Source organism: Nannobrachium achirus, assembly GCF_963921795.1.
Source record: "Nannobrachium achirus genome assembly, chromosome: 14".
Taxonomy (NCBI): domain Eukaryota; kingdom Metazoa; phylum Chordata; class Actinopteri; order Myctophiformes; family Myctophidae; genus Nannobrachium; species Nannobrachium achirus.
In genome coordinates, this window is record NC_137821.1 from 36,474,159 (window position 1) to 36,499,712 (window position 25,554).

Sequence of the window (25,554 nt, forward strand, 5' to 3'; positions counted from 1 at the left end):
GTGTGTGTGTTTCATTAATATTTTCTCTATAATCACATCGCGACGGCATCGCCATCATCTCTCTCTCTAGCTTGTGTCATTTTTTTTTATAGCTTTTTGTTTAGCTTTTTGAGGCGTCGATCCATCACCACCACCCCAACATTATTTCCAGTCTCTCTGTTGTTTCTCTCCTCCTGGTTGGAGGGGGGAGGAGGGGGTGGGTGGGACTACAACAGCTTGCTGCACACTTGGCAGCGGCTGACCCTGGCGTGCTGCATGCCCTCCTTGAGGGTCTCCTGCTGGGGCGGGTAGTGTCCGAAGTCCCGGCTGCCCTCCACGGTGGTCAGCCAGAAGCTGAACTTGTTGGCGAAGTAGTGGCACGTGCCTTTGGCGCCGTTGCACTCGATGAAGGGCGTGGCGCGGAAGTCCTCCAGGCACGAGCCGGGCGACACCAGGGACTGGCCGCCGCCCTCGGCACCGGCCGCCGTGTGCTGGGGTGAGGAGGAGGAGAGGCGGGTTATTAGAATTCACCAAAACTATCGGAGACAAACAAACCTTGTGGCTAATTGATAATCGTTGTTGTGTATTGGCTGCATTATACCAATTTAAACCAATTCTAAACTAGGGGAATCATTTTGGAGGTGCAAGGCACACGAAGTGTTGGCCTCCTGATAACGTAAAGTTATTTCCGCTCCGACCGGGTCAGAAACCCGAAAATGGTATTGCTTCCAGTTGATTCCAGGCTACTTGATATACAATCTGGGAACCCATCTGCAAAAAAAAGAGGAAAAACAGCGACCTCTGCTGTTGTTTTCCTTTGAATTTTCCTCAGATGCAAATTCAGATGCAGAGCTCTGAATCTAGATGACTTGCTGTATGACGTACCATGAGGAAGGAGTATCCTATCCACAGACTCCTCCAGCCCGGGGGGCAGGTAGGGATGGTCATGTCCTGGCTGTGGACGGCCACTGCCTGCGATGGAGCCTCACACACCGAACACCTGCAACAGGTCATCCACACAGGGCAGAGGTCAGTTAGCACAGTGGTTCTCAACCTTTTCAGGCCGCGACCCCCAAAATAATCAAATTTGAACTGGGGACCCCCCCCCCCCCCCCACCCAGACGAGCACTAAGAGTTGAGGCATTACATTTTGTTTAACACGGTTCTCTTGTGAATATAGCCGAATTCTTCTGTCATCGTCATTTAGGATCAAATGTGGGCCTATTGAGTCATAGTCTACTGAATTAAAACACAGAAGCATGCAACTCATAGTCACTCATACAGTACGTATAATTTTCCTTTGTCTGAAATACCTGCAGTTTAAGGCTAGAAAACTATATCTATTTGGTGAAGATGCAGAGGATATCCTCTGTTTAAAACTTCCCAGTTATTATTTAACAGCTTTGACATGAAAACATGTCACCTCCCTCATTTAAGATGATCATCTGAGAAAGTTCACTTCCTTCAGCTTAACTTGAATCCCCCAATGATCCTTTTTTCTTTTACTTCTCTAATGTCATAACCAGCCACGGGGAGCAGCCTACCTGCTGATGTACTGTGATATTTGTTGTTCGGCCACAGGCATCATGGGAATGGGAGCGGTGGTAGAGAGCCAGTAGGACTTGTCATTGCGGCTGGCGTAGTAGCAGATCTCGTTGGGCGAACAGTACAGGAAAGGAATGGTGTTGAACCTAGGGAGGCAGGAACCGGCCATACCTGGAGAGGTGGAGAGAGAGAGAGAGAGAGAGAGAGAGAGAGAGAGAGAGAGAGAGAGAGAGAGAGAGAGAGAGAGAGAGAGAGAGCAAAAGGAATAGTAACAAAGAAATAAGGAAAGACAGTGAGCTATGTAATCAAATCCACAGAGTAAGCTATTTAAGCTTTCTACGGCTACGGCAGATGACAACGGCAAATGGAAATGATCAGTGCTTGATAGTTCAACCTGCCGCCGTAGCAGCCGTCTGTATTATGCCAGAAGCTCCCTTTCCACGTAGCGCCTAAAACGCCTGCTCCATAGACATGTCGCCATGGGAACCAAAGGGTTCAGTAAAAGGGGTGGGACCCCGTCGCCGACGGCTGTTTGCTTAACGATTGCGTCATAGCAGCCGTAGTCCCGTCTCACGTTGCGGTAGTAGAAACGGTTTCCTTAAATTCCCTAGTATCAACAGGCGACATTGTAAATCAAAAGAGTAGTTCACCCAATAAAAAACCTTTTTTCCATTGATTACTCTTCCCATGGAGACTTGAATTCTTGGATATCGTTTTGTTTTTGTCGCATTACTAAGCCAATCATTTGATGACCAGCATTGGAGACACAAAGAGTCTTCTCAAATTATTTGTTTAGGAATGGGACAAACACAAAATATCCATGTATTCAAGTCTCCATGGGGTGAGTAATCGATAGAAGAAAAATCATTTTGGGGGTGAACTATCCCTTTAAATCGGGCATTAGTATCAGTAGCATTAGCAGCACTAGCTGTAACCAGAGCCGTCTATTGGAGAGTTGCGCGCTTGCGTCACCTCCGTTCACTTGTTGGGGCCAGGTCTTCAACATACACATCTATTGGCGAATAGTGACAAAGCGCTGAACCCGGAACCTGCATGCATTGGAGTCTATGGGGAAATAGTGACATTTCGCGTCACATGAACCACGTGACCGGCGCCATTTCTGACCCCGCATTGCCAGAACTCTCTAATACAAGGCTCGGGCTGTAACATTTAGCAAATATAGCCAAGTAACTAACATGTCATCAATGTCACATAAATCAGTGGTTCTCAAAGTCGATTCCAGGGACTCTGTGGGTTCCTTTATGGGGGTCTAAATTGACCAATACAAGTCTATAACTCTGACAGTGTACAAATGGAATCAAATGAAACCTGTGACAGGTTCATTTGATTCCATGTGTACACTGCCACAGTTAAGGGGAGGCCTTGAAATGTGAAAGTTTGAGAAACACTGACGCAAACAGCATTCGTACCGAGGTCCTGGTTGTGAGCTTTCTCCTGTCCCTCCACGTAGAGCAGACTGTATCCGTCCCAGAGCTTGGCCATGCCCTGAGGACACATGGGCACCTGGTCGTTCTGGCTGTGCTTCACCAGCGTGAAGCCGATGCTGGCACTGCGGCCCACGCCGCCCGGGGCGCCGGGCAGGCCAGGCTTACCGGGGAAACCTGGGGGAGGAAACAGCCAGCGATTAGATTAGCTCATTGAGACCCCACTTTGAGAAACCCATTAGATTAACAATTTTTTTTATTTTTAAATGTTGGGGAAAGTGATGGGAAAAATGCATTTAGACGGTAGCTGGATGTGTTACATGGTGTCTAAATACCAGGAAGGGGTAAACTACTACAGAGACAGTGGACATTAGGCAACACTGAGATGTAAATGAGAGAGAGAGAGAGAGACAGAGAGAGAGAGAGAGAGAGAAACATAGACAGACAGACAGACAGACAGACAGACAGACAGTGAAAGAGAGAGATACCTTGTTCTCCAGTGGGTCCAGGGAATCCAGGGGGTCCTCCGTCTCCAACAGGTCCATCCAGACCAGCCGAACCCATCCTACCAAGCTTACCCGCGGCACCGGGGCGTCCCTTACCACCTGGGGCAGGGGAAAAGTTCACATAATAGGATGAATGGAAGAACTCGTGACCAAATACCAACACTGGCTCCATTGGAACACAGGTTCTTTTTCAGACATTTTCTGTAAAAGTGTAAACGTTTATTGGACATACAAAAAATAAATCCTAACCCACAGGTTAGAAGCACTGCTCTGACTCACCTGTTCGGCCGGGCATCCCAGGACCACCGGGCTCTCCAGGTTCTCCGTCTCGCCCGTCGCCGCCATGGCCTCCCTGGTCTCCAAAGAGCCTCTGGGGCAATGCGGGAGGCACGGTTTGGCCAGGCACTCCCTTACGACCAGCGGGTCCTGCAAGGAAGGAAGCAATGGAGAGGCGGAGGAGGATTTAGATCTGGACATGCTCTAAGTATGTTACAGCATCTAGACCAGGGGTTCTCAAAGGTGGGCGCCATGGCACCTACAGTATAGGGTGCCGTGACACAAGTCCAAGTCAAGGAATACTTGAACCAAAAAGGTCTGAGAACCCTGAATCTAGACAGGTGGTTGTCAAACCTGTTTGGTTCGCGGCACCCCTGTAAATACTGTTCATCAACAGCACTGCTGAATTACGTTGTACTTTAGAGCACATTACATTTGTCCTATTACTGTTATGTTACTGTTAACTGTGTAAATACCCTCAATGACCATACATTTAATGTCGATAGCATTTTTTTATGTATTGATATTTATAGTTTTTACTGAATACAGTAGGTGGTCTACCTGCATTTTTTAGATTACTATTTTTTTACTGAATAGGTGCTTGGTCTATTATAAGTCGCTCTGGATTCTGCTAAATGCCTAAATTGTAAATTGTAAATATTACCGCCTAAGATACAGTATGTCATGAGGAAAACGGAATAAACAGAATATCTGTTTCCATTAGGACAGATTGAATATTGACATTTGAACCCCAGCGTCCCTATTCTGGGGATTGGGGGGGAATTCGCCAAAGAATAGCAGATCTACAAGCTCACAATGCGCCGCGACACATTGGAGCTTGTAGATCTGCTATTTTTTGCATATGTTTTGGTGAGATATTTGGTGTAGATGGAAAGAGAACTCACCAAGTGCAGTGCAACTCAGTTCCATCCGATTAAGTATAGAGAGTATTCTGTCACCCACTTTGAGTAACGCTGATCTAGACTGTGGCGTGTCTTAAATAAAACTAGAAATTCTTTATTACAAGTCCTGTGTTCAAAATGTACAAAAGTATTCACATCAAAATATAATCAAAGTACCAAAAGTAAAAGTACTTGACTTGTTATGCAGATTGTCCCATTTTGCAGTAACTTGTAACTCAAGTCTTCAAATAATTGTAGTGGAGTAAAATGTATACAATTTGCCTCTGAGATCAGTGAAATGTAGTGGAGTAGAAGTATAAAGTATTGAAAAATAATCCAATAAAGTAAGCATGGTACTTAAATAGGGTCCATGCCATTTAACTCTCGCTGCATCTCTATCCAGCTGCAGTGTATCTATGTATCAAGATTAACATGCATTATATTTGTCACTCTACCTCGTTGTCCCTTGGGTCCTTGGCCTCCATAGTAACCGTTGTCGCCAGCCCTGCCTTTTTGGCCAGGCCCTCCGCCATAGCCGGAATCACCACTCTCTCCTAAGAGAATCGCACAAAAATGTACTTTAGTTTTAATGCTGTCGGCCAGAAACCTCTTATCTCCATATTGAGTTTTTCTTTGTAAATGAATGCCCTGGCTCCTACATGATTATACTTCAGCATCACACAAAAGTGTCAAAAGTAGCAGATCTGCAAGCTCAAAACGAGGCACAAAGCAACGCACTTTGAGCTTGTCGATCTGCTACTTTGCTATTTGAATGCTGAAAAGTAACAGTTTGGACATAGGAGGTTTCCACCCGACAGAGACGACATAAAATAACAAAGTATCGATCCTAGTGGAATGAAAATAATGAATGACAAACAACTTCAAAGTGAACGAACACTTGGTTCATTCTACCGTAGGGTTTTAGTCTACTACGCCTCCCCAAGAAGTTATTCAACAGCAGAAATGCATTATGAGTATTCTAGCATAGGTCTAGAAGTAACACTGGCAGTACACTTAAGAAATTCTTGCAAATACAGGCTGCACAAAGACACTTCTATTAAGCCTCTATCAGAGTCTGCGGTGAAGAGCCTATCACCGCAAATTTTAGGTGTAAAGCTCTCCACCTAAAGTGAGAAAATAAGTGGAGGCCATCATAGTCAGTCACGGTGAAGTACTATCACTGTGACTGACTGGTCTAGATCGACCAATCAGTGAACGGGGTGCTGGGTCAATCTGTCTGAAAGTAAAAACAGAGAGATGTGTCGGGGTTCGCGGTGGATAGCTCTTCACCGCGAGTAATGACGCAATGTTGTAGTTTTATGACTTAAAAAGACTACACCGCGGTGGATAGCTTATCACCGCGGTGCCTACTATGATAGGGGCTTCATACACATTCGTTAACTACATACTAACATGATGAATGTTAATACACCCCACAAACTATTTAGCATCCGGTCCTCAACAAGTCAACATGTGTGATCTATGTCGTTTGAGCGCTTCCTCACCCTTGCGACCCATGGCTCCATAGAGTGCCGGACTTCCAGGGCGCCCAGCGTCTCCCTTTGCGCCAGGGGTCCCGGGGAAGCCGGGAAGCCCATCGTCACCTCTGTCGCCCTGGGCTGTGCCGGGTCCGGGAGGCCCCACTGGTCCAGGAGGACCACGGACACCTGGAGAAGAGGAGGAGAGGAAAGATTAACATTGTTTTACGTTGTGGTGGATATAATCATCTGTGAATACTTCAAATGTATACATTTGTTTAGTTTTAGTTTTTTGAGCTTTTAGTTTAGTTTCGATCCTCATCAACAGTATCACAAGCAGAAGCTCAAAGCTTATTCATGTCAGTGTAATTTTTTTAACTGATATAATTATATCAGTTAAAAAGTTCATAGTCAATGAACACTCAAAAATATTCCCCAGTTACATTCAAGACTACATACATTGTTCGTAATGAACGGACACTATTTCATACTCATACATTTATACATACTTTTACACACAAAATCTATACGTCTTCAGATTTTGTATGGATGATATTTACCCCACTCTCCGTCTAATCCAGGCAGACCGGGATCTCCTAGTGGTCCGGGGATGTCAGAACCCAACGTCTCGCCGCGAGCTCCAGGTAGACCGGGGAAACCTTGACCTCCAGGAGCACCTGACAGCCACGCACGAACGCACACACGTGCGCACACACACACACACACACACACACACACACACACACACACACACTTAGAATGTGTACAACTGTCTTTGCACAAAAAATAATAATCATATAGAATATAACAAAATATATAGAACTAGTCCTTGCCCGTTCGAACCTGTGTGCTCCGAATTATGTGCAGTTTGGGTTATGGAGTGTGCACAGTATATGAGGGATTGAATGTAGGAGACTCAGAGGTAATGTTGGAGAACCCAGACGTATCAGTGATGTCAGTCATCTCCAAATCTGGGCACTGTTTAGAATCAGTGATGTCAGCATGCACGTATATCAGACATTCAGTCGTTTTTTAGTAGGATATCATATAATTAAGTACATATTAATTCATCCTTACCCTGGTTTCCTCGCTCTCCTTTGGCTCCATTGTAGCCTGGTCCTCCTCCAAACGACACTCCCCTCTCTCCCTTGAATCCCGGGTTACCTGGCGTTCCCATGCGACCTCCACCGCTTGCACCTGGAAGTGGAAACCCCATAGATCAGTGATCAAGGACCTCCAGTTCCGTATGCCATTAAGGACCATTCTTCCCTTACAGGTCTACAGTATAACTCTGAGAGACTCATTTGGTTCCTAACTATAACACATTTTTGCTGGGGACCCCCTGGAACCCCCCTCAAGGACCCCATTTTGAGGACCAGCGCCATAGATGTCGTTCAATCGACCAATCAAGGGCTCGGTTGTGGGTTCTAATACACAATCCTTTTGTACACCCACAGAGCAACATGTGCTTAACTCTCCTACTGCCAGATTATTTATTTATTTATTGGGTCTGGTGCCATCAAAAAGCGGCTTACCTTTGCGACGTTATAGTAGATAGACAGACATTTATTTATTTATTTTTTATTTTTTGATTGTGCAATAGTGCACTTTGGTCTGCCAGGCAGCAGAGGGCGGCGTCATGCGAGAATGAATGTGAATTTGCCTGTTATGTGTTGCCGTACATTCAGACCAGTCACTGGCCACAGAGCCTTACAGCCAGAGCAAAGATATTTAATTAATGAAGATAGCTCATCCTCATTGGATCCACTAGAGTGCGACATGGTACACAAATCCTACAAATTGACTCCTAAGTGGGTGCCGGCTCTGACTGCAAATCTCGCGCACGTCCTGTTTACTGGTGCTATAGATCCCGCGAGAGTGTGTTGCTGGGACAGCTAAAGAGCAATAATAAAGTTGATTTTCTCCTTTGTTGTGTCGATGAAAAAAGCCACTTTAGTATGACAATTTTGTTAATATTATGTGGCTTGTGATGATCGGGTCCAATATTTAGTTCAGTGAGCATAGCTTCCGAACTATTATTTTGATCTGTGTTCACGTTAGCTCTCTCATTGTAAATGAATAGACTCCAACCTGCTTCCGCCTCCTAAAAAGGTGTCCCCCCTACGTCATGCAGACACGGGAAGTACGGGTCTTTTGCACCCTCTTGCTATCGCCCTCTTGGGCCAGAGGAAATCAACAAGGAAGTGAATTGGTCTCCGTTGATGTTAACGCATAATGGATTTTTTACACCATCACCGCGGAAAATGTGTTTACAGTACACGGCGGCGCGACCCCTCATCAGCTTCAACAAGGTAAACGAACGAACGAACGAACGCAAACGAGCGCCGTATTGGCGCGGAGGTCTCTTGAGAATTGGGGCGAACAGGAACGTCCAAAGCAGTATAAGAGTTAAGAGAGGACCAAACTAGGTTAAAAAATGTAACAGAAAAAACTCCAACACTTCAAAAAAATAAAATAAAAAATAAAATCTTAAAATCTTGAATTAAGGTTTAAATTGAGAGTGGTACCTGGTGTTCCGGGGAGACCTTTGGGTCCACCCAGACCGTTGAGTCCATCCAAACCAGGGGCACCAGGCAGACCTGGAGAAAAAAAGACAAAACACAACAGTTAATCCAGATAATGTCCTGGGTGACTCTAGGTGTGTGTTGCAGTGTTGATTTCGTCGACTAAATCTATGACGAAAAATGTTCTTCAACAACCTTTTTTCACTGATGAAAACTAAATAGGTTGATTTCTTTATTTACGTGCTCTGAAATTCGCTCCTATATTCGGCTGCAGTGTGCAACGACCTTAAGTTAGGCCTAGAATTATTGAATGCTTTAACCAGTGAAAAATAGCAGATATACAAGCTCGCAGCGCTGCAAGTTTGTAGATCCGATATTTTTGAAAAAGTCGTCAAAATGTGTGCAAATCTTTGAATATGTATTTTCAAAGCGAACGTTTGTAACTCAAATTTCGCTTCTGGGTGGTCCCTGGAACTAAATATTTTGAGATCGGGGTCCGTGGCCAAATAAATATCATTTTGGGGGTCCTTCACATGAAAAGGTCTGAGAACCACTGACATAGTAGTCTCTCAAGAACAGACTAACTGAGCTCCAGTTAAGTGAAAAGGACCTTTTCTTTGACGATGGCGAGCCAGATTGCTGACACAGAAACATAGGGATTCAAAAGACACTTACAGAATCGGGTCAAAATTCTAATTTTCACGATTTTTCAAAAATAGCAGATCTACAAGCTCGCAGCGCGGCACTCGGTGCCGCGCTGTGAGCTTGTATATCTGCTATTTTTCAATAGTTAAAGCATAAAATAATGTTACACAATAATGTGTACCCGTTCTAAATGGGTTAAATGTTAGGGAGGTGGGTGGGTGGGTGCGTGCGTTTGTTTGTTTGTGTGTGTGTGTGTGGCTACATTTAGAGCATTTCCCTCACCGTTGTTTCCGGGACCTCCGGGGTTTCCAGGCCCACCAAGCTCACCGTCCAGACCTCTCCCTCCTGGGTAACCAGGCAGGCCCTTGGCACCGGGGAAGCCAGGGGAGCCTGAAGGTGTGGAGGAGACAGGGATGTGTTACAGGTAGTGGTGGAGAAAGTACACAATTGTAAATTACTTGGGTAAAAGTATCAATACTGCAATGTAGAAGTACTCTGTTACAAGTAGAAGTGCTGATTTCAAAATTGAGTACAAGTACAAAAGTATTGGGATCGAAAAGTGTACTTAAAAGTACCAAAAGTACAAAGTACTCATTATGCAGAATGTCCAATTTTCAAATGTATAAAATTTGTCAGCTTGTAGATCAGCTATTTTCAAATGGGCTGAAGTGGTTAATGTATGTTTTGTAATAGTAATCAAAATCTACAAAGTAACTACCGTGCTAACTAAGCGTTCAAATTAATGTAGTGGAGTAAAGGACAATATTTGGATCAGAGATGTAGTAGAATAGAAGTAAAAGCACTGAAAATTGTAAAAACACAAGTAAAGTACAAATACCTAAAAGAAAATGCATTTTTAAATAAGTTACTTAACCCCACTGGTTACAGGGGATGCTCATAACCCATTCAAACGGGGGAGGCATGTTATTTCAGTTCAGATTTTATGTTTGCTTTGGCTATTCAAAGCATAGCAGATCTACAAGCTCACAACGCATCACTTTGTGCCACACTGCAAGCTCTTGAATCTGCTATTCCTAAACATGTCCGAAGAATATAGTTTGAGAATCACTGATTTAGAAGGCATTTGTAGAATGGGCCACATATCTTAAAGCAGCAGTTCAACCCAAAATGACATATCTTCCATCAATTAAACATCCTGTGAAGCCTTGAATTCATGGAGATTTTGTCGTTTTTGTCGCATTCTTAAAAACAATAATTTGATGGCCGGCAGAGTCTCCAGTAGGAAGAGTCTCCTAATCAGGGGTGTCACAAAGGGGGGGGGGGGACTGAGATACTAGGACCCAAGGTGAAGGAGCCTGGAATAATTTTATACTTTAGCTATTGAAAAATAGCAGATATACAAGCTCATAGCGCGGCACTGAGCCGAGTGCCACCGAGTGCCGCACCGAGTGCTGCGCTGCGACCTTGTACTGTAGATATGCTATTTTTGAAAAGTCGTGAAAACAATATCATTTGGGGTCCCATAGATAGAAATGGTATTAAATGGGGCTTCGTAGCCTAAGGCTTGTCAAATTGGGGGTCCTTGAAATGTTGAAAATCACTGCTAGAGCCGTACAAATCTTCTCTTATGGGGGTTCCTTGGCATTTTCAAATGGGGGAATGCGGGGATAATAGGTGTCAACTTGAATGGGTTAAGTTTGAGAACCACTGGTGTAACTGATATAAGTAAGTCATTATTTTTGGTGAACTACTAGTTAAATGTGTTAACGGCTTGGGTATCTCTCTCCCTCTCTCACCCATCAGTCCAGGTCTCCCTGGTTCACCGGACGCTCCCTTGGCTCCGGGGTAGCCAGAACCTCCAGGATAGCCGCCGTCACCGGGGGCGCCGTCGAGGCCACGCCCACCTGAAGGGAGAGACAACCAATCAGCGGCCGGCAGGGGACACGGTTCAGGTCATCGACAACTTTTCATCTGTGCAATTTCGCTCAACGTTAAGCCAGTCCTATTGCATTTTGATCTATGAAATGTACTAAAACAAAGTTGATCGGTGGTACTTGCTTCTAGGTCGTTATCACGGTTTCTTGTTGGAGTGTTATGGTCATGTTTATTGATTAAAGACAGTCCAAACGCATATAGTTATAATTAAAGAGCACATTTCCACAAAATATGAATAAACACTAGTTACGTTTTAATTGTTGGTAAGTTGCCATGATATGTACACGGGATAATAAACTCCAAGCTGTGCAGTTATTTAAAAAATAATGCTCTCTTCAGAGGCAAACATTAGGAATTAGCCTCGCTTTTTGATAGCTGCCCAGCTCACTGATTATCAGAGCTTTGAGTTGCAGCGTGTGGCGCTTGCATCCATTTAGATTTAGTAGATGTATGTACAGTACAGTTGATTTTGTCGTCAAAAGAATATTTTGGTGGTTCGAAGTATGGGCTGCAAACTTTACCTGGGTAGCCGGGGTCTCCTGCTGCTCCCTTAGCTCCAGGACCTCCAGGATACGAGAAGGAATCTCCTCTAATACCTGGGAAAAGAAATGGATGGATGAGTGGATGGATGGATGGATTGATGGTCACTGTTTGCTAAACACTGCATTTACTGTATGGTTCCCTTCATTTCATTTCATTTCAAAACATTTTCAAAAAAATATTGTTCCGTGTGCGTGCGTGTGTTGCGTGCATGTGTGTAAGCATGTGCGTGAGTTTCCGCTCACCTTTGCCGCCAGGCACACCATTCTCTCCAGGGCTGCCTGGGCCTCCAGGGAAGCCATCTTCACCCTACAGAAAGCATTTAGATATTAAACTTGTTTAGTGTGAAGACTGTCTGCGCATGTGTTTATTAATGCATGTGTTTTCCAGTGTAGTGTACTGTACTATGTGTTTGTGTGTTCGTGAGCGCATAACTACAAATGTACATGCTTGTGTGTGCGTGTGTGTGTGTGTGTAGGGCTGTAACAATTATTACATAATCGTCTAATCGCAATTATTTGAGGTAATCGCAATTATTTTGCATAATCGTCATAATTGTTTCCATGTTGAGAAATGTTAATGTAGTTAAAACACTTTCAAAAAGTAGTGGAAATAGCCGATCTACAAGCTCACAACGCGTCGCGATGCGACTATCCACTATCAATGTTCTTTTTTAAGTATAAAATTGTCAAATATGTCAGTAATTTCATTTATTTGTATATTTAGGTTATGTGTCATGATTGCCATGTGCAACTTCAAAGCCTAAAAGCCAAACAGAAATGTAATTGTAAACGACAAATACACAATTAAATTGTTAATCGCAATTATTTGAGTGACAATTAATCGTCATGTAAATGTATGTGTGTGCACGTGTGTGTGTGTGTGTGTGTGTGTGTGTGTGTGTGTGTGTGCGCGCGTGCGTGTGTGTGCGTGTGTGTGTGTGTGTGTGTGTGTGTCATGTGTGTTTCCTTACCCTAGGTCCAGACAGACCAGGGAATCCCATGATGCCTGCCTCTCCTTTAGGTCCTGGGTAACCTGGACTACCGGGTGTCCCTGGGTAGCCAGGTACACCGGGCTCTCCTTTATTCTGCGCACCAAAACCAGGGAGTCCGGGCAGACCCTGACGACCAGGAGTACCTGGGAGTCCTTTGTCACCTGCGAAACAATGTGCACACAAGGCACGTGGTTTCTGTTTTTAATTTCCTTTTGACATCGATCTTAAGCGCTGTTATGAAAAGAACTGCAGACTCACTGTATGTGATGTTATGCCTTAGTCAGAAGTCACACCTCTTCAGACTCTACCTCTCCTCTATCATTGTATCCCTCCTTGTCATCTTTTGATAGATGCTAGTTATTTATGTACCGTATATGCAGATACCGGTTACTTGTTCACATGTTTTTGACATTTTCCTGAGCACAAATGTTAATGTTAATTAGATCTTATTTTGTTTGGAGTTTGGACAGATGCTTGGTTTGACGTGTCCGCAAAATGCCTAAATTGCAATTTTAACAGTACTGTACTGATTGAGTGGGAAATTCAGTTTCCCACGGCGGTGGTGAGAAAAACATGAATTGGAAGTTATTGGGAGGACATGCAGCAAATAAGGAAATACATTTATATCTTTCTTTATGTATTGTTCCAGTGTGGGTCGCTGGGCAGAAGTGTGGATAGTTTTGGCTCACCTCTTGGTCCAGGGAAGCCGGGCAGTCCGTTACCTCCAGGGTAGCCGGGGTCTCCTTTCTCCACATAGGATAGGGAAGGCTGAGAGGGCAGGCCTGGAAGACCTGGGTAACCTCTGTCACCTGGAGGACAGGCGGACACGTAATATGAATTTATATGCACCGCACGCACACACGCACATGTAAATACATTACAACAAGTGATGTAATGGCCATTTCCCCACTGATTGCAAGAGTTGCAGTGGAATTGACAGGAAATGTTACTGGATTTCTTTGATCTACCAGTGCCGGAGGCTGAGGATTAATTATCACACCCTATCAGCATCAAATCAAACAGCTCCTTGTGAAAATCCATTACCCCCCCCCCCCCCCCCCAAAAAAAAGGACCCAGTCATTATCTCAGACTCTTTCTTTCCAACCTTTAGCTCCGGGATATCCAGGACCTCCGGGCCCTCCGTCGAATCCAGAGTCTCCGGGCAGACCCTTCCCACCGGGACGACCAGGGCCGCCGGGGCCACCGGGCAGCCCAGGGAATCCCACCACGCCTGGGAAACCTCTCTCTCCTGAAAGGTGGGAATTTACATCAATACAAAATCTATACAACGACCGTAATAATAATAATAACACTTATACAGTACATATCGTCACTGTCGGGCAGAAACCTCGTATCTCCAAGTTTAAAATGTGTATGTTTTTTCGTAAAGTCAAGCCCTGCTTCATACAAGGCCGTCGCACAAAAGTAGTGAAAACAGCCGATGTACAAGCACACAACGCCTCGCACTGTTTTCACTAGTTTAAACAATATTTTTGAGCAGTGGTAAACCGCTCCTAAGGGTGGCTGTGCGTGTGTCTGTAGCCTTTTTCCTCAGCGTTTTGCCATAGCAAAATGTGTGTACGTGGCATCATGTTTGTCTAGTGATGTCATATGTCGTATGTCTGTAGCCTTTTTCCTCAGCGTTTTGCCATAGCAAAATGTGTGTGTGTAGCATAGCCTGTACATCTAGACTCAAATCCTAGTCTGAAGACGTTATGCAAGCACGACCACCGCTCACTTCACATTGGGTGTGATTTTTTATAAATACAAAATGAACGGTTTTGGACATACAAGGTTTCCACCCGACAAAGACGATATGCATTTTAACGATGACACACACAACTACAGTTTTGTCTTGGTGCTCCTGGTTCAAACACCAGACCACAGAGCGGCAGCTCACCTTTCAGTCCCGGTGCTCCTGGTATGCCGTCTCTGGTTCCGCGTCCTGGGGGACCCTGTGGCCCTTGGGATCCTGGTCCGCCAGGGGTACCTGGCTGTCCGGGGGTGCCCTTCATACCAGCAGGCCCTGGGAAGCCTGGGTCACCTCTGTCTCCCTTCCTACCAGGAAAACCTGGATGGATGGATGGATGGATGGATGGATGGATGGATGGAGAGACACACAGATTAGAACCTCTATACATTCACCTCTGTCAGCTATGGACGACTTCCAATTAGATATCAATATTTATTTTCTGAGTTCTACCGTAGGCAGTGATGAAATAAAATACAAATCTTATAGGGTGTGATTTTCCATGTACATCGTTAGAATAACGAGCAGTAATTACAGAAATAAATACAATTCACAATAATTCTAACTTGAATATTGACTAACAGAATATTCACAGAAAGAAATTGATATGGGAGAACTTTAAAAAGCAGTCAATAAATTGTAAATAAATCTATACATGTAACACAAACGTCTTCTTGCTATTGTTATCAGAACTTACCTTTCACATACACTTTATACATACATCATATCAAGTGTTTATTAACAATTGGCAAAATACACCAAAACAAAATAAATGCGTCTTTACACACAGTTTATGGCAATTGAATGTACAACAATGTAAATGCTCTGGGTTGATTACATTGTTTTGAGTTAGGCTGCAATTGCACTTAGATTAGGAAGAAGATTAATTAATTCATCATGACATGTCTGACAATGCAATAATATCCAAAATGATATCCAAATTAAAGGGCAATTCAAGATCAAGAACAAATATGAATGAATTAAAGAAATATAATACATTTGAATTGCCTAAAGATGGTCAAAATACAATTTCACTTATAGTGCCTGATTCATAACAAGATTAAGAAATATAATCATAACTAGAAAAATCAAGTGCAATTCCAGAATGAAATAGCATGGTTTAATTGTACTAAAGCCTAAAGTCGCTGGTTTCCTGCAAGAATCTATAGGCTTTTTTACTCTTAAAAGGATAACATTTTAACTGTCTAGTTTGGAACAACCCATATTTGGGATAACAAACGCTTCATTGGAATATAACTACTCAAATGTGTATTGAACCAAACTAGCCATGACTCCTCTTTAAGAGTACAGAATTTGCCGGTTACATTGTTAAGTTGAGTTCATGTCAGGAGCATTGGAGTTCACACAAGCTTATTGGAGTTACTGCGTTACACACACACCTAGCATATGTTAGCTTCAGTGGTGGAAGAAGTAAAAGTCCTGAATATTACGTATTACTATAATTACTTACAGCCTCTGAGATGTAGTTGAGTATATGGTATTGAAAAAAAATATATATCCACAAGTTTCCGCGGGAGTTTACTGGAGACTATCGGGACCAAACTTCCGGGTTTAACAGCAGACATACAAGCTCACGTCGCGTCGCAGATGCAACCCGTTGTGAGCTTGTAAATCGGCGCCGGAAGCTCGGTACAGATGTCTGCGCAATGCACTATGGGGCGTTGGAAACTCGTGGATACTCAAGTAAAGTAAAATAATCTCTAAATTACACTTAAATATAGTACTTGAGTATATCGTCACTGTCGGGCATAAACCTCATATATCCAAGTTTCAATTTTTTTTCGTAAAGTGAAGCCATGCTTCATCATACAAGACTGTCGCACAAGACTAGTGAAAATAGCAGATCTACAAGCACACAACACCTCATGGTGCGAGGCGGTGTGTGCTTGTAGATCTGCTATTTTCACTAGTTTAAAACATTTTTAAAATGATAAATGCAAAACAACAAACAGTTTTGGACATACAAGGTTTTCACTCGACAACAACGACGTGTAAACTTAGTTACATTCCACCACTGGTTAACTTCATGTTTCAGGCTCCAACACACAAACAGCTACAGGTTAGTGCCGGCTGCAATATCAAACCAAATAGTGACTAAAACGTCACACATATTTGGGAGCATGTTCTCTGCTTCAGTTCTGACTCTCTCAAGTTGGATTGAGAGGTGCTGAAATACAGGGCAAAATGTTCATCCTAACAAGTCCTTTAATTTTGCTTTAGGTCTGAAAATCTTGCCACAGAACAAGTAGAAAACCTTCCAATGCGACCTCAAAAGCAATGAACTTCACTTGATTTTGAATTCAAGTAACTTTAATCGCGTGTCGTTACTTGAATTTAAAGATGCAGTGCCATGATTTCCCCCTTCTAAAACATGATTATCAGGTATGATTACACTAGGAGGAAGATGTTTTCCAAAAAAGTGTACTGAAAGAGTTAAAATTATGTTTTTATGTGGCCACACCCACCAGTTCATTGGTATGCGTGGTTGTCATGGTGGGTGGTGACCCAGCTGAAGTTAGCCACACCCACGTATGTTGGGTGAATGGTAATTAGGGGAGGGGTTGATTCTGTGATGTAATAAGTATCTGTGTTTTTGGACCGGCACGTTTGACCCCACAAGGTGGCAGCCTACAACTAAAACCCAAATAGAAAGGCAATACATAATTGCTCATAACAACCACACCAGGGGGTCTAATGAAGTACTGTCAACCTCCTAGACACATGAAAACCAGAAAAAGTACAAAACTATGGCACGCTTCTTTAAGCGCTGTAAGTGAAACCCACGAAAATAAACAAAGTGAGAAAATGAAGGCAAGTCGGTCCGCTTGTTTCATTGTCACTCGATTCGACATGAGCCAACTCAGAAGCGCAAGCCAAATGAACTCAACTAGTTGGGGCGGACACAAACCTTTCCGAATCAAACACAAGATTAACTGACTTGTTAAGATGGACATGTGTTTTGTTTTGCGGTGTACGTCGTACAGTACACCACAAGATGAGTGCGCAGTCAGTCAGGTGCTTTGGGGGCTGAAGGGTTGAGGATGACAGTTAGGGCGGTTTGGTATATTGCTTGGAGAGGATGGAGGGAGGGAGGGAAGCAAAGGTATGGAGCGGGGTGGGGGAGAGAGAAAGAATACCTCACCTTGGCAGCCTACCGAGTGACCGAACACCAACAAGAAGAAGAATGATGGAGGGATGAGGATGGTACAGGTTGAGGACAGTGGTGAGCGTAGGAAAGGAGAGGAGAGGAGGAGAGATGGTGGAAAAGGGGAGGAAGACGAGATGATGAACTTTTGGTGACACCGAGCTTTCCAAAAAAATAAAAATAAACGAAGGAAAATGTAACCATTCAAATAGAAAAAAATAATAATAATAATGGAGGATGGTGAAAGAGAGAATCAAGTGAGAAACAAACCAACAAACAAGATGAATGAAAGGGGTGGTGGGTGGGTGGGTGTTGGGTAGGGGGTTTGGGTGGGTGGGGTCTAGGTCTTGGTGGATGCCTATATACCTTGGAAATTGAACAATTAAAGTATCAATATATCTTAAACCAGGGGTCTTCAACAGGGGGTCCGGGACCCCTAGGGGGTCCTCAGAGTTACTAGAGGGGGTCCTCCAAATCTTTGTGTCACAGAAACTTTCGTTCTCCTTTTTTATATTATTAACCACTTGAACCCTAGCATCCATATTCGGAGAACTTTAGCCAAAAATAGCAGATCTACAAGCTCACAACGCCCCGCAGCGCGAGGCGTTGTGAGCTTGTAGATCGGCTATTGTCGGCAAAGAGGTTTGGTGTAGAGGGGAAAAAGAGCAGACTAAGTACAGAGTGAAAGTTTATTAAGTATTGACGGTTCAAGTGGTTAAATATATGAAAACACAAATTGACATGAATCCAAAATACACTGACGATTGTGCTGTCAAACAATGATACCATATGGATAAGGTTGTGGGGGTCCCTGCTTCATCTCTCTCTCAGCTAAGGGGTCCTTGGCCTGAAAATGTTGAAGACCCCTGTCTTAAACAAAAGAAACATCGAGATGTCCCTCTATTCAGGCGGATGCAACTCTAGAGCACGGATTCAAATAATATAATATGAAAAACAAAACTCTAGAATTCCAGGATGCTCCACAGTCGTATTCATGTTAACACCTGTTGAATTGCGGTATACTATAATTCCACAATGTTACCAATGAGTCGTTAAAGTGTACCACGGAGTGTGCTGAAAACAATGTTATGATTGAATCTAGCTATTCAATCTGAGACAGGGGCTTAATAAGCGTTATGCTTTTCCTGTCCGCTTCTTTGGCATCTTGGACTCTCTATATACCAAATGGACCTGACCACCTCGTGCAATAGGCTTGTCTGAGGTGTTGATTGTTCATAAATTGCGCTATACAGTACATGTTGTATATGTATTTTCTTGTCTAAAATAAAATGAACTGAGACTGAACCATCCTTCAACAGTGACTGATTAGTTATATATACTGTCCATTATTCTACAATATTCTATAGTCGTTCCATAGTGATGTACATACAATAATTCAATCATGTTCCATAGTGGTTATGTAACGTAATTCCCTCATGTTCTATAGTGGTTGTTATTGTTCAAATATAAGAATTATACCGATCCCAAACCTAGGGTTTACATACCATGTATCTATAAAGTTCTAAATCTACCTATAGCCCTTATACTCCAAGATTCTACCTAGATCCATTGTGTTTATATACAATATTTATATATGTCCCATATTCCATACATCCAGAACATACATGGGCAACTGGCGGCCCGGGGGCCACATGCGGCCCTCACCTTCACTTAATGCGGCCCGCTGGTTAATACCGGAATACTGATATATTATTGATTTCAGCTGTTACAATTCCAAACATGACCTGCTTTAAAAGCCAGTCTAAATGAGTAGCTTAATGACTAGTATAGTAGTATTCAAATGTATTTTTTATGTCCAATGTAGGTATTTGTATTTAGGTTCATAGAGTCAACATGAATATATAACTAAATGTGTTTGAAATTAAATCAAAATGTTACATTTCAGGATTCCAATTAAAAAATAACAAAAAATAATTCAGGATTCCAATTCAAAAGAAGCAAAAATAGCCGATCTACAAGCTTGTATATCTGCTATTTTTGCTTCTTTTGTATGAGATACTAGAATGACAAAGTAGGAAGTAGCAATATGCAATGTGGCCCTCTGGAGTGAAGGTGGAAATATAGTGGCCCTCGCCATCATCAAAGTTGCCCACCCCTGATCCAGAATGTTCTATACAGGTACATAATGCTACCATGATCCATAGTAGTTCAATACCACCATCCTAGACTACCGGTAGTCTTTATTTTCCATGATTGTGGAATTGTTTTGCTCACCTGGTGATCCGTTCAGACCCCTGTTACCGGGAAGACCCCGAGGGCCTGTCACTCCACCGCTGGGTTCTCCAGGAATGCCGGGCAGGCCGTCCAGGCCGGGTATACCGTCCAAACCACGCTCTCCCTTCAACCCGTTGAAACCCGAGCGCCCGTCAAGACCTGGCGAGACGGGAGGGGAGGAAGAGAGACAGAAAGCGTTCAGAAATGATGATCTTTGATGGGGAAATCCGAACTGGAACCGACAAGACCCCTTAACCACTTAACTTAACCCATTAAGACCTGGAACACTGTAACCACTTTAACCATTATGCTTTAAAGTGATCCCTGACTAATACGACAAATATGCCTTAATACATTATAATTGTCCTCTATAACTACAATGTAAAATAAAAAACACCTTCATTATTTTATTTCTTCTAGAAATAGCTAATCTTTCACTCAACAGGGGAAATGCCCGTCGCAAGTTGATGATGTCATAAATGTCATGTGTGATCTATCCCTATGGAATTTATGGCATGCATGTGCAAATAAAAACAAACTTAATACTTCATATGGTTAATATGAGCATCAACTCAATATTTTAAATGTGTTTTTGCACATGCATTCCATAAATTCCATAGGGATAGATCACACATGACATTTATGACATCATCAACTTGCGACATGCATTTCCCCTATTGAGTGAAAGACTAGCTATTTCTTGAAGAAATAAAATATTGAAGGTGTTTTTAATTTTACATTGTAGTTATAGAGGACAATTATAATGTATTAAAGCATATTTGTCGTATTAGTCAGGGATCACTTTAACTATTGACAGATGGCAGATATACAAGCTCACAGCGCAAGCTTGTAGATCTGCTATTTTTGAAGATTTGTGCCAATTTGTGCAAGTCTTTGAATATAATGATTGACCCGATTCTATAAATGTCTTCAAAATCCTTCTAAGGTTTTTGAAAAACTCATGTTTCTATCATCAGTGATTCTCAAACCTTTTCATGTCAAGGACCCCCAGAATTATATGTATTTGGCCCCATCTCAAATTATGTTGTTCTAGGGACCCCCCAGAAGCAGAGATTTGAGTTAAAAATCTTTGCTTTAAAAGAATATATATTCAAAGATTTGAACAAATTTTCTGTTTTTTTTTTTTTTTTAACTCTTTTCCCTCTGTCTTCGCCAAAAATAGCCGAAATCCAAGCTCACATCACAACGGAACACAACGGAAATAGCTGTGACCTTGCACTGCAGATTGACGATTTTCACTGAATACATCAATGGCCAGAGATGGCCAAGTATTGGCGTGCCGCATGTCGCCCTGAGGTGTCTTACTAGTTATCTTTCTCTACCTTTCTACTTATTCTCAGTGGTGGAAAAAGTACTCGTAAGTTTTACTCAAGTAAAAGTATCAATACTGCAATGTCGAAATACTCTGTTAGGGTGCCCTCACACCAAAATAGAGTGGAATCCGCCAATGCATTTCAATGAGAATGGAGCGTTTTTGCCAGTAGAGGATTTCTGCAAAAAACGCTCAATTCTCATTGAAATGCATTGGCGGATTCCACTCTAGGTATTTTGGTGTGTGGGCACCCTTAGGGCACCTATGAGAGTGGAATCAGCGTTCCGCCAATGCATTTCAATGAGAAGGGAGCGTTTTTTGCAGAAATCCTCTGCTCGCATGAAACCGCTTCACTCTCATTGAAATGCATTGGCGGAACGCGGATTCCACTCTCATAGGTACTTTGGTGTGAGGGCACCCTTACAAGTAAAGGTCAGGAATTCAAAAGTAGAAAGTAAAAGAGTAAAAGTACAAAAGTATTGGTATCAAAATGTACTTAAAGTACCAAAAGTAGGACGTGTTCATTATGCACAATGTACCCTTTCACAAGTTTATAATAATCCAAATCTACAAGTATTCAAATAATTGTAGTGGAGTAAAAGTGTCTGCCTCTGAGATGTAGTGGAGTAGAAATAAAAGTACTAAAAATTGGAAATGCTCCAGTAAAGTAAAGAGCCCCACCAAATTGTACTTAAGTACAGTACTTGAGTAAATGGACTTAGTTACTTTACACCAGGGTTCCCCAATAGGTGGCCCGCGGGCCATTTGCGGCCCACCGGGGGCTACTGTCTGGCCCCCACCAACCCCAGTAATAATGGTCGTATAAGAGCAGCAACAACACTAGTATATCGTCATTGTCGGGTGGAAACCTTGTATCTCCAAATTTGTACGTTCTTTCGCAAAGTAAAGCCCTGCTTCATCATACAAGGCCGTCGCACAAAAGTAGTGAAAACAGCAGATCTACAAGCACACAACGCCTCGCGATGCGAGGCGTTGTGTGCTTGTAGATCGGCTGTTTTCACTAGTTTGAATCATTTTTAAAATGATATACGAGACACATATACATATACATACGAGATTTTCACCCGACAACGACGATATCTGAACTGTCGCTGGAGTAGTGGGAACACCACCGTCGCCCCCTGCAATGTTGTGGCCCCTAACCCTCGGCTTGGTACCCTAGACATAATTCGTCCCTTGGGGAAAACTAATTGGGGAACCCTGCTTTACACCATTGCTTATTCTATCTCTTTCCACTCACCAGGTCCTCCAGGACCCCCGGGGGTCCCAGGTTCTCCCTTGTCTCCAGGGCCCCCTGGCAGGCCGTCCTGTCCGGGTCTCCCTTGCGCGGCACCCAGCACATCTCCAGGCTGGCCCTTGGATCCCGGCAGGCCGGGTTGGCCATCCTTTCCCCTGGCTCCATCATAGCTTGATCCTGGAAGGCCCGGACCGCCGGGATCTCCTCTGGGTCCAGGGAATCCTTCAGGGGAGAAGATGGATGGATTAGTGGCCTGCTGTGCAACTTCCATTGAAATGAGGGACATTTAGGGGCAAAAAAACATTGTAATTTAATCTTCATTTATAAAATAGCAAAAATAGCTGATTTGCAAGCTCAAAACCAGGGTTGAGTACCGAAGTCGATACTTTTATTGTATCGAACGCATGACGTTGGTAGTGGTACTATCGAGTATCGGTTCGCGTAAAAAATGAATGGTACATTGATTATTCAATTATAACATAAAAAGCAATCAATAAGTGTTCCTGACTGTTCCTGCTCTACCTATTGGGCCAGGTTTTTAACTTGTGCTCCTCCTCCTCTATCTGATGGGCTAAGTGTTTACCTTGTGGTCCCGGGTTTCCTCCATAACCAGAGTCTCCTCTCTCTCCCTTGGCACCGTTGAAGCCCGGTCGACCAGGATTTCCTGGTAATCCATCCGTACCCTTGGGACCTTTGAACAAGGACAGAAAGGTGGTTTAACTTGCACACGGACACGGCGACAGAGAGGCTTCCAACTAGAGTCTTTGCCGTTGTAAAAGTATTTGAACAAATTCATTTGACAATGGGATATACTGTATATGACTGTGGATTTTGTTCTTAGCAGGTAGAGTTGGCATTGAGTCTTACGAAGGGCAGCACCTTCAATAACATGATTTACAGAATGCTTTTTAAGAATTTGAATCAACTCAAAGCATCACAATAATAAGTGAACAATGGTCAGGAGTGAAGTCTTCAATTCATTTGTCTGACAAATTCATTTGTCTGACAAAAAAGAGGCTAGGACAAAATACTATTCATATCACGGTATTACATTACATACACAATATTGCCAGCCAGTGCACTCTCAAGTAACCAGTGTTGAGCTTTACCTGGTCGTCCGGGTAGACCGGGGTACCCGGTATCTCCGACTTCGCCAGGTACGCGGCACGGTAACACTTGGCCTGGTAGCGGTCACACACACGTTAGCAAACAGACACAAGTTCACGCACAACAGCAAGATGAGGACCTTTAAGCTAGCGATGCATCTGTCTAGGCCGTCAAGCTATAACTTATAGCATTACACCTGTACTGTATGTATTTGTATCGTAACCACTTAAACCATATATACTTTGGTGACTGGGGTCCCCCAGTGGTCTATGCTAAAGCTGGTCCCCTGCTTTTTTCCCTCGACACCAAACCTCTTCACCGAAGAGATTTGTAGTGAGGTTGTGTAGACCTTCTATTTTTGGCGAATCTCATCTCACCTAATGTATTTTTGATGAATGTTCGCCTATTATGACTAGGGTTCACGTGGTTAAATACATATACAGCAGGACAGATATCTATACTGATAGCTATACAATACTGAGCGATCCAAACTGTTAGGACTTTTCTTTTTCTTTTCTTCACCAGGTAGAATTGAGTCCCGCGCTAAACCAGTTGAGAACCAGTATACGGTACATACAGTGTTGTATGTACCAGACAGCTATTTTGGAAAACACATACACAACGTACTGTACAACGCCATATGTGTGGCGCACAATCTAGTAGAAATAGCTAACATTGACACCGTGTATCGAAATCTTAAATCTCTCTATTGTTTTTGTCGTCAGTTATCTGCATTCAAGATTGGCAATACTCCATGTTTATCAAGTCAAAACATTTGAAAATACAAAATACTGTGAATGTCTTTCACAATGTGGTTGATTGTCCATCGCTTCCTTTCATGCTGTTAACAGTTTTGTGTCAGATTATTGATTGTTTGCATTCATTAGGTTAATTTATGTTTGATTATGAGAATGTTATTTGAGTGTTGTCGGTTGAATGGAAGTTAGTAAAAAAATAAAAAAGGAAAATCATCATGGTTACCGTCGGTTAGCCAGGCTTCAAACAGTAGAATTAGAAAAATGAGATTATAAATACGGAATGGTCGTCGTTTTGCGGATTGTTATTGTTGTTCCAGTTAACCCCACCCTCTCTGTCTATTCAAACCCTCATTGGTTAAAGCTCTTAGCAGAGGCGCGGCTTAAAAAGAAATTAAAAAAAAACATGCGGCAGGTTTCAGCAGCTTTGATTGGAGGAGGAGGAGGATATATGACTATATCTGTCCAATGATTGGATGGAATGCCTAAAACGTGTCACAGCGGGTGGGGAATGAATGCCGACACCATCGGCTGTCAATCATCAACTGACCAAATGGAATCCCAGGGAAGCAGGGAACAAGAGACATCCATTGGTTCCATCGTGAAACAAATGATTGACAGCAAACCTATGCTGATTCCACTCAGCTGGGAATTCCAAAAGACTGCATTTCCCAGCATTCCTTAGCCATAAAAGATCCCATCCAACACAAGGTGCTGGCACTCTTCTAAGGCACTACAATACATAACAGGTATGACAGACTAGTGAGTGACGTATCTTTCCTCTCATTCTTGACTTAACCTTGAGTCCAACCAGGAAACCACTATGGCTCTGACCCCTCTGAAAACATGGACACTCTCTTCTAGAGCAGTGGTTCTCAACCATTTTAGGCCGCGACCCCCAAAATAATCGTATTTTAACTGAGGACCCCCCCACCCTGACAAGCACTAAGAGCTGAGGCATTACATTTTGTATAAGACAGTTCTATTGTGAAAATAGCAGATCTACATGATCACAAAGTCTCGCGTTGCAAGGCATTGTGAGCATGTAGATGTGCTATTTTCACAATTTCAGCCTCTAATGTTTGCCAATTTGGCCAATGTTTAATTTGTCATTTCAGATGTATTAAAAAGTCCTTAAATTGTCACTTTAAAAATGTGGAGATACACTTAAACTTTATGTTGGTTTGTTTACTGTTGAGTGAGAAAACAATGTTTCACA

General features: G+C 43.0%; 1 protein-coding gene across 1 annotated transcript in view; it reads right to left on the bottom strand.

Moving 5' to 3' along the window:
* Positions 1 to 206: 206 nt before the first annotated feature.
* col4a6 (collagen, type IV, alpha 6) overlaps positions 207 to 25,554 on the bottom strand; it is a gene marked incomplete at its 3' end in the record, with an annotated part of 186,762 nt that continues 161,414 nt past the window's right edge. Inside the window, exons 22-43 of the mRNA XM_080741566.1 lie at positions 23,583 to 23,654; positions 23,057 to 23,164; positions 22,477 to 22,695; positions 19,883 to 20,041; positions 14,632 to 14,802; positions 13,837 to 13,980; positions 13,421 to 13,540; positions 12,711 to 12,892; positions 11,983 to 12,046; positions 11,719 to 11,793; positions 11,059 to 11,166; positions 9,584 to 9,691; positions 8,660 to 8,731; positions 7,209 to 7,328; positions 6,692 to 6,808; positions 6,159 to 6,320; positions 3,755 to 3,901; positions 3,458 to 3,574; positions 2,955 to 3,146; positions 1,524 to 1,695; positions 865 to 979; positions 207 to 470 (exon numbers count right to left, since the gene is read on the bottom strand). Coding sequence (XP_080597692.1) covers positions 207 to 470; positions 865 to 979; positions 1,524 to 1,695; positions 2,955 to 3,146; positions 3,458 to 3,574; positions 3,755 to 3,901; positions 6,159 to 6,320; positions 6,692 to 6,808; positions 7,209 to 7,328; positions 8,660 to 8,731; positions 9,584 to 9,691; positions 11,059 to 11,166; positions 11,719 to 11,793; positions 11,983 to 12,046; positions 12,711 to 12,892; positions 13,421 to 13,540; positions 13,837 to 13,980; positions 14,632 to 14,802; positions 19,883 to 20,041; positions 22,477 to 22,695; positions 23,057 to 23,164; positions 23,583 to 23,654 — 3,008 coding nt within the window. The remainder of the gene's footprint in view (positions 471 to 864; positions 980 to 1,523; positions 1,696 to 2,954; positions 3,147 to 3,457; positions 3,575 to 3,754; positions 3,902 to 6,158; positions 6,321 to 6,691; positions 6,809 to 7,208; positions 7,329 to 8,659; positions 8,732 to 9,583; positions 9,692 to 11,058; positions 11,167 to 11,718; positions 11,794 to 11,982; positions 12,047 to 12,710; positions 12,893 to 13,420; positions 13,541 to 13,836; positions 13,981 to 14,631; positions 14,803 to 19,882; positions 20,042 to 22,476; positions 22,696 to 23,056; positions 23,165 to 23,582; positions 23,655 to 25,554) is intronic.